The following is an 11,616-nucleotide window of genomic DNA, read 5'->3' as shown; positions in this document are numbered from 1 at the left end:
AGGGGGAGAGGGGAGGGTGAGGGAGAGAGAAAATATGTACAGTCATTCTGTATGACTAGTTTTTTAAAAAAATCAGTTTTCACCTCCATTTCTGTTTCTTTGATCATGACTTTTGCAGTTTTTTTTTTTTTTTTTTTGTGCGTAACATTATCATTGTACTGGACGTTGTTGCATACTGAGTGCTGTTTGTATCTTTAAATAAGCAACAAATATCTTAAGAGAGATAGCTTACAGAATTTTCCAGTAAAAAGTGTCATACTAAAATTACAAATAAATTAATCATTCATAACAGAATACCTGCAAAGAAACATGTTGCAGACAGTGTTCACCTATCACTGCTAATCAGTAAGCAAATTAAGATTGATGCTTTGTTTGCACTATTAATATGGGTAATTGCACTATCATTTGGCAGTGTGATTGGCTACAGCTACAGAGTGACACCTATACCAATAATCTGTGTATCTATTGACAGCTATTGCTTGCTTAGTTGAATATTAATTTCAGTAGTTAAGAGGAAGTAACAAAAATATTCAGATATAATGTCAAAGTCTTAGTAATTACATACACTTTTGAATTCAGTTGTTTACTTTTCTCCTATGAATATAGTCACTTCATACAGCCTAGGCACTTTGCATTCCCTGAAAGATCAGTGCTGTGAAATCTAACATCTACTGTATTTTATTCCACGACAATAAGGCATACAATATATTGATGACCTCAGATATATTCTCAGTCTTCTACTGTGGTAATTTCTTCGTAAGAATGATGAGAGGGAAAATACTTTCAGCTAGAATTTCAGTAAAATGTTGTACTGCTATTGAGAAATTCAATCTCCTAGCAAATCTTCTCCCAGATTATGCCAACCTTCGTGTTTGTGGTCTGGGAATTTGATCATATCAACCCAGTGTTTCAGTCGTTCTCCCTTTGAGCGGCAGCTGAGTTCCAGACCACCTGTGGATTAGCAACAGTAATAGATACGTAATGATTACAAAATAGGGAAATAAAATTTATGCTAACAATGTAGATAAGTGTAACAATAATCAAAATCCCTGGATGGAGCAATATGAAGAGTGATCAAAATGTAATGATAGTTTGTGTAATTTATGGGCTTTATAGTCCAATTTTCAACATTTTATCTTGTTTGTATACATGTTCTTGATGTACGTTTGCATTTTGAGCTTTTTTGAATATTTGGTTTATCATTCACAGTCAAAAAGGTTATATATGTTTTCGAGTGCTCAGCAAATTTTTACTTTTGAAAAAGATGGATAAAAGAATCTACATTAAATTTTGCTTGAAAAAAATGGAATAAAGTGCAGCACTGTATCCAAGATGTTGACTGGGGCTTTTGAGCAAACCTAATTTGAGTGAGACAAGAATTTATGGATGGAATATGTATTTCAAAGAGGGTCAAGAGGACATTGAAGGTGATGATTGTGCAGGATCCCCTAGCACATCAATTACTGATAAAAATGTGGAAAAAGTTGTAGGTGAACATTATATCAGCTGTCTAACTGAATGAACTTAGTCTAATTCTGTACATGATGTATTATATTTCAGGCTAAAATGACTAAAAAGAAATTAGTTTGTTACAATCAATATCTACTAATGTTTAAAATTATTCTTTTTTTAAAAAATATTTGAAATTATAAAATTTCCGACATCTTTGAAATTCATATTATTAATTGCACAATCTAAAGCTAATTATTAAATTTATTTCTGGATTTATTTATAACATAATAATATATCTTGGTGATGATTCTTTTTTTTGTCAAGAATATTGGAATATTGTGAGTGCCGTAAAATATAAGGAGTAGTGGGCATGCCTCTGATGGAAGTAGACAAATTTCCAATCTTGTCAACAACAATGTGAATTAGTGCTCTGAAATGGAGATTGTGAAGTCAGTGTGATTTAGACAAATGGGATAAAATAAAAAGATATTCATAGCAACAGGCAAATCTTCATCAGTTATTCAGTTTGACAAGACTCCCACAACATTGTAAAAATTACAGCTTCAAGACTGTATCCTAGACACAAGACTTGGAGCCAACAACAATGAGATAATGAAGATAAATAAAAGTTTTTCTTTTGTATATATTATGCCTCTCGAAGCTTTTGGAAATAATGAACAGACAAAGAGGAATTTAATGGTGATGTGTGGGAGGATAGGATTACAAGTGGGGGCTCAGCCAGGATCAGTTGACTGATGATGAAGTTTTGTATGTTGCAGCAGAATATAGGACAGTAATTAGTATCATTTACAGTTTTTATATACATTCGGAAACTCCAGTCACTTGATGAAAGAAGACCCGAGGACTGCCCAGCGAAGTCGTATCAACAGTGACAAGATAATATCAACAATGACGGACTGGATGAGTTGAAAGAGAACTTTATAATTATAATGAACGACATTAGAAGAAAGATAAGTACAAACTATTTGTGAAATTATTTTTTTTGTGGTCTCATGTGATTAATAGGAAAATGAATAGGGATGAGGATAGTGATGTAGATGTGAAAGCTGTAGGACCCATCCAAGACACATTTGAACCAAGTGAAAGTGTAGTCAGCTAAGAAACAGTTAAAACTGATATTTTGCAGTTGATTTTAGCAAAATTAGAGGAAATTAAAACAGAACAGTCTGAAAACAATAGTAAAATAGACAGGATACAATACCAAATAGACCAACTTATCACTAATGGGTTGTCGGATGGATTCAAAATTGTGAATGAAAAATTAATGTCTTAGAAAATAAATTTATTGTTTTGGAAAATGAGTTAGCTGCACAATCTTCACAACAGGAGAAGAATGTTAATGATGTCAGAGTTCAGCAGAAGGTTGTAGAGGAGAAAATGGAACAGAACTTTCATAGTTTAGATCAAAAAATTTTAAATGTTGAAAACAGTATGCTAGCTAATGTAGATGTTTTAGATCAAAAAATTTCAGTAGTTCAAGAAAATTGTATCCACAACAATCTGTGTTCAAATAATGGTACCCCAATCAAAAGTTTTCCATCAGACAATTTACATCCAGTGAATTTTCTATACCACTGTAGAGATAGTTTTGTGTTGGGCATGAGTGATGACCAAAAGATTAAATTTGTTAAAAGATGTCTTGAAGGTGAAGCTCTGTCATCAGTAAATCTAAATTTAAGCCAGTGGGAGACATACCAAAGTTTTGAAAAAAGTTTATAAATAAATTTTGGTCAGAAGCTGAACAAGGGATAATTAAAAGTGAATTTATGAATGCTCCAAATTATATGAATAGGGATGGTACACCAAAAGAATTCTGTAAGAATCAACTTAAGAAATTAACACATCTTAACAGGCCATTTGATGAAATGACATTTATTGAAGCACTAAATAGGAGTTTACCAGAGAGGTTCCAATGATAATAACTACAGAAATAGAGATAGTGGTAACTTCTATGAGGGTCAAAATGGTAATAGAGACAGAAGTTATGAACATTAGTAGAATGGGAGCAATGATGATAACCAATGGAAATTTAATAGGAGAAACAATCGTAGATGCAACTATTCGGGAAATGGTGGTCCACCTCAGTGAAGGTCCACAGTATTAATAACGTGGCACAGGTATCTGAAGTTGAATAGAAGGAACATCAGATTTCTCATTTATGTTTTGATCAAAAGTTTTGGAATACTATGTTTGATTATAATGATGTAGATACTAATCACAAACCAGAATGTGAGATTATTGAGAATTTTGATGTAGTGTGTACTAATGATTTCTTCTCTTGATCAGAAAACAGTGTTATTTATATATGTAAAACAGGTGATGACTATATTTGATCTGAATTAGGTGGTATTTTTGATGTGTATATGAATGAGAGCTGTGAAATGACTGAGGTTGCCAAGTCTGAGACTGGTTACTTACTGCAAATAAATGTAGGTGAGGTGTGTGACATTGGTGGTGATGAGACTTGTGTTGTTAATGATGTAGTTGATGAAGTAATTTTGGAAGAATATGATGATGATGATGATGATGATGATGGGTGATGGGTGATGGTGATGGTGATGAAGATGATGATTATGATTATCATTCATTTGTGGAGTTCAAGAATAATGAAGTTTCAGAGTTATTTGTGAATACAGGTAAGGTAAGTGATGTTTGTGATGATGTAAGTAAAAGTCATGGGATACCAGTCCAGTCAATGTAGTTTTTCATTAATGTCATGCAGAGTAATGATCCAAACAATAAAGCTGAGTTATCTGTAAGCCTAGAGAATGAAGGTGAAAACTTTTTGAAATTTGTTTGGGACCAAATTGATGATAACATAGATAAACATGCATTATGGAATAAGTTAACTGTGATTAGTCAAAATTCGTATCCAAATTGGTGGAATGAAGTGAAAGAAGATCTAAGTAGGAAATGTAATTTTAAAATTATAATATTTTTGTGTTCCTTCTGAAATAGTGATGTTATTTGTGCTATGGAACACATTCAGTGTGTTCAGTCTTTACCTGACAACATGTGCAACCAAAGCAATGCTATGATACCAATCAAGTTGGTAAGATCCTGCAAAAGCAGTTGATGAAATTGAAAGTGATCTTTTTCTTGAATTGTCTAATAGCAGAGACGATTATTCAGATTTTGGATGTCCTTACATTAAGATTAAGATTGATCAGTGGGAAGGGAACTGTTTGATACTGATAGCCCGATTTGTGGTATATCTTAACAATTTAGAGACAAGATTAAATATTGTAAGAATTTTGAGGAACTGCCTGCTACACGTGTACAGATAAGAGGAGCTACTGGTAGGCAAAGCAAGTATGTAAAATTTCAAGCACTGTCAACATTTAGCAATGCTGTAGATTCATAAGGCTATTTAACTGTGTTCTGTTTGTCTGGAATTAAGTATGTAAGATGAGGTGATTTCTAGAGTTTTATTTTATCCATTGACTGAGTTTAAATCTATTTGTAGATTGATAAGACTATAGAACTGTGTTTTGTTTGTCTGGAATTTAGTATGTAAGATGATATGAATTTTGAAGTTCTGTCTTGTCTGTTGACTGAGTTAAAACAATAGAGTTGTGCTGTCTGCTTGTGTCTGTGTATGTGTGGATGGATATGTGTGTGTGTGCGAGTGTATACCTGTCCTTTTTCCCCCCTAAGGTAAGTCTTTCCGCTCCTGGGATTGGAATGACTTCTTACCCCCTCCCTTAAAACCCACATCCTTTCGTCTTTTCCTCTCCTTCCCTCTTTCCTGATGAAGCAACCATTGGTTGCGAAAGCTTGAATTTTGTGTGTATGTTTGTGTTTGTTTGTGTGTCTATCGACCTGCCAGCACTTTCGTTTGGTAAGTCACATCATCTTTGTTTTTAGATATATTTTTCCCACGTGGAATGTTTCCCTATATATATATATATATGAAATACCCAAACCACCTTCCCTACCCTCTGGCTCCTACCCTTGTAACCGCCCCCAGTGTAAAACCTGTCCCATGCACCCTCCCACCACCACCTACTCCAGTCCTGTAACCAGGAAGGTGTACACGATCAAAGGCAGAGCCACGTGTGAAAGCACCAACGTGATTTACCAACTGACCTGCCTACACTGTGAAGCTTTCTATGTGGGAATGACCAGCAACAAACTGTCCATTCGCATGAATGGACACAGGCAGACAGTGTTTGTTGGTAATGAGGATCACCCTGTGGCTAAACATGCCTTGGTGCACGGCCAGCACATCTTGGCACAGTGTTACACCGTCTGGGTTATCTGAATACTTCCCACTAACACCAACCTGTCAGAACTCCGGAGATGGGAACTTGCCCTTCAGTATATCCTCTCTTCTCGTTATCCGCCAGGCCTCAACCTCTGCTAATTTCAAGTTGCTGCCGCTCATACCTCACCTGTCTTTCAACAACATCTTTGCCTCTGTACTTCCGCCTCGACTGACATCTCTGCCCAAACTCTTTGCCTTTACAAATGTCTGCTTATGTCTGTGTATATGCAGATGGATATGGGTGTGTGTGCGAGTGTATACCTGTCCTTTTTTCCCCCTAATGTAAGTCTTTCCCCTCCCGGGATTGGAATGACTCCTTACCCTCTCCCTTAAAACCCACATCCTTTCGTCTTTTCCTCTCCTTCCCTCTTTCCTGATGAAGCAACCATTGGTTGCGAAAGCTTGAATTTTGTGTGTATGTTTGTGTTTGTTTGTGTGTCTATCGACCTCCCAGCATTTTGTTTGGTAAGTCACATCATCTTTGTTTTTAGATATATTTTTCCCACGTGGAATGTTTCCATGAGGCTAAATGAGTAAATCTCTTTGCAAGTTTGAAACGAGACAATATTCATAATTTGTACTGCAAAGATTAGGAATAATATCTGAGCATATCTGTGTGTATTACCTTATTAGTCCATTCTTTTCATTGCATTTAACTCTTTGAATATTAATGTTTCAAATGTGAACACTTTTTAATTGCACCTGACATGAATACCATGTAACTGACTTTAAAAAGTTACTAAGGAGAACATGTCTTGTGTGATGTGAATGAGGTATTGAACAGCATATTTAGTTCAAAAAACAAAATTTCAGGATTTGATGTGAATACTAGATAGGAAGTTACCTATCCAGTGGAGCGTGTGATGAGAACTCTAAGGAGGAAACTGAGAGATGTGGGTGGATCTACTTCCCACACTGCTGTGTGGCTATACCCTACTGGACAAGTCAACTTGCATGAGATCGTGGGTGCTGGCTAACTTACTCGAGCATCTGTCGACTGGATCTGTGTTGTGACTGATATCTTAACAAAGACTGCTAAAGACAGTGTTATTCAGCATAAATTCATGTAGGGGGATTGACTTTCCACTCATTATGTAACTTTAAATCAGTATGTCTTTTTTTTACCATTTGTAAATAAATCTTCTAGGTCTTTATGTATGTAGGTTAGTTGTATGGACAACTAGTAAATAGTATGGAAGACACCTACTAGTGTAAACAATATAACAAGATGTATACATGTCTGCTTTCATATACTGTTTTTGGTCCTCAAATTGCTAGATTGTGTCTTCATTCAAAGCTAACTGTGACTCTGTTTACTTGTATTTATCCTGAGTGTTGCAATATTGTATCTGACTGGACCTTGATTTGTGGAGAGACCCTGGTCTTCACGACTATGTGTGTGTACTCAAGGAGAGTGTACAACCTTCGATTGAGGCTGGATGCTTCTTATATTTACTCTTTGCTATGATTGAATTTTTTTTGCTGGTTTGTACCCAGTGTGGTTTGGATTCATGGGTCAATCCCCACTTTGTAGACTTAGGCCCTAATATTTTTCCATTGTTTTCTTGCTTCATGAGTCAACATATCCTTGAATGCTCTGGTGTATGTGGCTCATTGATTCCTGTTCATGACTGAGTATATTCTTCTGGTCTGTATCCATTGTTGTCAGTATTTGAGTCAGCTCACTCATTGTACACTTAGGCTCTGAAATTTTTCTCTTCTCTTTTGAAGATTTTGAAGGACTGATTGTATAGGTCTTAACTTAAAATTTATAAATTCTAGTAATTCAAATTGTCCTTGTAATTATTTCTGTAGTTTAGTGGTGTAATGTTATAGTTTTGATTTTTTATTATTTGTCTTGTGACAGTATGTTCCACAGATGTGAAAATCTGAGTGCCAAATCCTGATATATGTATAGATTATGATTTGTATAGTAGATATTTTTCTTATGTTTTCTGTAATATGTTACATATCACATACGTCTATACATCTATCTGCTATCCTGGGCAGCATTTTATACACTGTTTGGCAAACCTTATAGTCTGACACAAAATATTGTAACATTCTGTTTCCAAATTTTGTGAGGGAGATATTGTAATGGGTCACCCTCCTGTCACATATACAGGGTGAGCACAAAGTCTTGCCATGATTATAAAAATTTATAACAGAATAACCATTTGACATAATAAGTTACATTTGATGCTGTTACATAGGTTAGTGTTACTAGTTGTTGTGACCAATAGATGGCGCTAGTGTTCCACAACATCAACATAGTCTGTTGGGTCATGTTAGTTGCTGGCGAAATGGTGTCGAAGCAGGAGAAAGCGCAATGTGTGCTTTTGTTTCAAGAAATGAAATCGCCCATCAGTGTTCACAGTAAATTTTGGGCTTCTTATGGACACAGCCCTCCTGACATTAAATCAATAAAGCGATGGTATGCAAACATTGACGATCATCCTCGAAGTGGCAGGCCTCGTGTGAGTGATGCAACTGTTGATCGTGTTTGGCAATTGTTTCAACAGAGTCTGTCTAAATCAACTTGTCAAGGATCATGTGAACTTCAAATACCACAAGCAAGTGGTGTGGTGAAGATTCTTCATAAAAGGCTTAGGTTGCATGCTTACAAAGTGCAAATCATGCAGGCCTTGCAACTGAATGATTTGCTGACGTGTGCTGAATTTGCAACTGAGATTCTCAACAGAATTGATGGTGCCAACAATTACTTAAATCGCATATGCTTTACCGATGACTCCACCTTTCATGTCAGTGGAATGGTAAATAGGCGTAATGTCCATATATGGTGTTCAGAGTCTCCACATGATGCTACTGTACAGTTACAGCAGGACAGTGAAAAAGGGAATGTTTGGTGCGGCTTCGTGCATAACAAAGTTTTTGGACCGTTTTTCTTCTCAGAAAAATCTATTACCACTAACTACTTAGGTGTTTTGCAACAGTTCATTGCCCCATGGTTAGAAGAATATCAACCATGGATAATTTTCCAGCAAGATGGAACTCTTCCCCCCATCCCACTGGGCTTCGATAGTGCATGATTTCCTGGATGAAACATTTCTGGATTGGTGGATTGGAAGGAATGGTCCAACACCCTGGACCCTGGCCACCCCACTCTCCAGACATTATGCCCTTTGACTTTTTTTTCTGGGGCTGTATCAAGGTCAGAGTCTTCATTACACCAGTTGCTGATGTCGATGAACTGAAGGCTAGGATACAAGCTGCTGTGGGTACCGTGACAGAACACATGTTACGGAACACCTGGAGGTAACTGGAATAATGCCTCATCATTCTCCAAGCTACCAAAGGAGCTCACATTCAGGTTTACTAACGTAAGTGGCCCTTTTCTTTTTTTTTTTTTTTTTTTTTTTTTTAAAAAAAAAAAAGCTAGTAACACTAACCTATGTAATGCCATCCAACAAAAATTATTATGTCAAATGGTATGCAATGTATTATATTTCAGGCCAAAATGCATAAAAAGAAATTAATTTGTTACAGTCAGTATGTACTAATGTTTAAAATTATTCTTAAAAAAAAAAAAAAAAAAAAAAAAAAAAAAAAAAAAAAAAAAAAAAAAAAAAAATTTGAAAGTATGAAACTTCTGGCATATTTAAAATTCATATTATACATTGCACAATCTAACACTAATTATTAAATTTATTTCTGGATTTATTTATAGAATAATAATATATCTTGGTGGCAATTCTTTCTTTTTGTCAAGAAAGTTTGTAAACTCTTTTGCTTTGTGAACTCTTTGGAATATTGCGAGTACTGCAGAATGTAAGGAGTACTAGGCATGCCTCTGATGGAAGTAGACAAATTTTTAATCTCGTCAACAACAATGTGAATTAGTGTTTTGAAATGGAGATTGTGAAGTCAGTGTGATTTAGACAAATGGGATAAAATAAAAAGATATTCATAGCAACAGGCAAATCTTCATCATTTATTCAATTTGACAAGAAACCACAATGTTACAAAAATTACAGCCTCAAGAATGTACCCTAGACACAAGACCTGGAGCCAACAACAATGAGATAATCAAGGTAAATAAAAAGTTTTTCTTGTGTGTATTTTACACCTATCAAAACTTTTGAAAATAATGAACAGACTAAGAGGAATTTAATGGTGATGTGTGGGAGGGTAAGATTACAAAGTAAAGAAAATGTTTCTGTAAAACTGCTGATTCGCAATAAGAGAGGTTGATGATGTCAGCATATCCTCTGGCTCATGTCAAGCAGTTTTTACAGATGTTTTGGGGATGAAACATGTAGCAGCAAAGTTTCTTCCAAGATTGTTGAATTTTTTCCAAAAATAACAACACGCAGACACTGCTCATGAATTGTCAAGTGAAGTCTAAAGAAGTTTATAACAGGTGATGAAACATGGGTGTATGGGTATGACATTGAAACAAAGGTCCAATCATTCTCACAGAAACTGCCTGAAGAGCCAAGACTGAAAAAAGTTTTACAATTTCGATCTTGTGTGAAAGTTCTTCTCACTCTTTTCTTCAATTAAAATGGGATAGTGCATTATGAGTTCCTGCCTTATGGTCAATAAGGAATACTACCTGGAAGTTGTGCCATTTGTGTGAAGCAATTCAAAGAAAATGACCAGAATTGTGACAAAACCACTCATGGAAATTGCATCACAATAAAGCTCCTGCTCACACCTCAATGCTTGTTTGTGATTTTTTGGCAAAAAATGAAACCATTATGTTGTTTCAGCCACTGTATTGTCTGGATGTGGCCCCCTGTGTCTTCATTCTATTTCCATGACTGAAGGGAACCATGAAAGATGCTGTTTTGCCACCACTGATGATATAAAAACAGAATTGCTGAAGGAGCTGAACACCATAACGAAAAGTAAGGTCCAGAAGTACTTCCAAGATTTGTAAAAGCACTAACACAAGTATATGATATTTGATGGGGAACAAGTTGATGTTGATGAATAAATAAATATTTTTTAAGAAAAACAAAAACTTCCATGACTTTTTGATCACACCTCATACGTAAAATAAGAGAAAGGCAACTACTCACCTATGGCAGACTGATGCATGGAGTGCAGTAACACGTAACAGAAAACAGCATTAGCTTCTGAGCACAGCTCTTTTGCAAGAAATAGTACATGTGTTCACACACACACACACACACACACACACACACACACACACACACACACACACAAAGGAATAACCACACCGACACACTGTGTGAATGTGTGTACTATTGCTGCATAAATAGCAGTGCTCAAAAGCTAGTGTGAATGCTGTTTTCTGTTATGTGTTACTGAGCTCCATGCTTTGATCTGGTATAAGTGAGTGGTTGTCATTCCCTTCTTTTACGTAGTGTAGTTAAGTAAATACATAGTGATTATTACAGTAACATGTAGCATACAAAGAAATGCAATAAATGTCACATAATCATATACTTTGTGAATCACCTGTTATCTCTATGGAGTTGCATTTTTTCTGGAACTAAACTGACTGGACAAATTATTATTCACACCCTGAGAAAGCACATTGGTTGCTTAGTTCTGTAGATGGTGTAAAACTGAACCATGCTTTCTTCCAGGAGTGCTAGTTCCGCAAGGGTCGCAGGAGAGTTTCTGTGAAGTTTGGAAGGTAGGAGATGAGGTACTGGCAGAAGAAAAGCTGTGAGGATGGGTTGTGAGTCATGCTTGGGTAGCTCAGATGGCACAGCACTTGCTCCACGAAAGAGAAAGGTCCCGAGTTTGAGTCTCGGTCTGGCACGCAGCTTTAATCTGCCAGGAAGTTTCATATCAGCGCACACTCTACTGCAGAGTGACTATCTCATTCTGGATGAAACGTGAAATTTATTTCAAAATTCTTGTGACCGGATGTTGCCACT

The 11,616-nt window shown here is 36.0% G+C and overlaps 1 protein-coding gene across 1 annotated transcript in view; it reads right to left on the bottom strand.

Moving 5' to 3' along the window:
- Positions 1 to 265: 265 nt before the first annotated feature.
- LOC124545109 (rabphilin-3A) overlaps positions 266 to 11,616 on the bottom strand; it is a 1,015,241-nt gene continuing 1,003,890 nt past the window's right edge. Inside the window, exon 19 of the mRNA XM_047123925.1 lies at positions 266 to 951. Coding sequence (XP_046979881.1) covers positions 827 to 951 — 125 coding nt within the window. The 3' untranslated portion in view covers positions 266 to 826. The remainder of the gene's footprint in view (positions 952 to 11,616) is intronic.

The sequence above is a fragment of the Schistocerca americana genome, chromosome 8, assembly GCF_021461395.2.
Source record: "Schistocerca americana isolate TAMUIC-IGC-003095 chromosome 8, iqSchAmer2.1, whole genome shotgun sequence".
Classification (NCBI taxonomy): Eukaryota; Metazoa; Arthropoda; class Insecta; order Orthoptera; family Acrididae; genus Schistocerca; species Schistocerca americana.
This window is presented reverse-complemented; position numbering and strand designations above follow the sequence as displayed.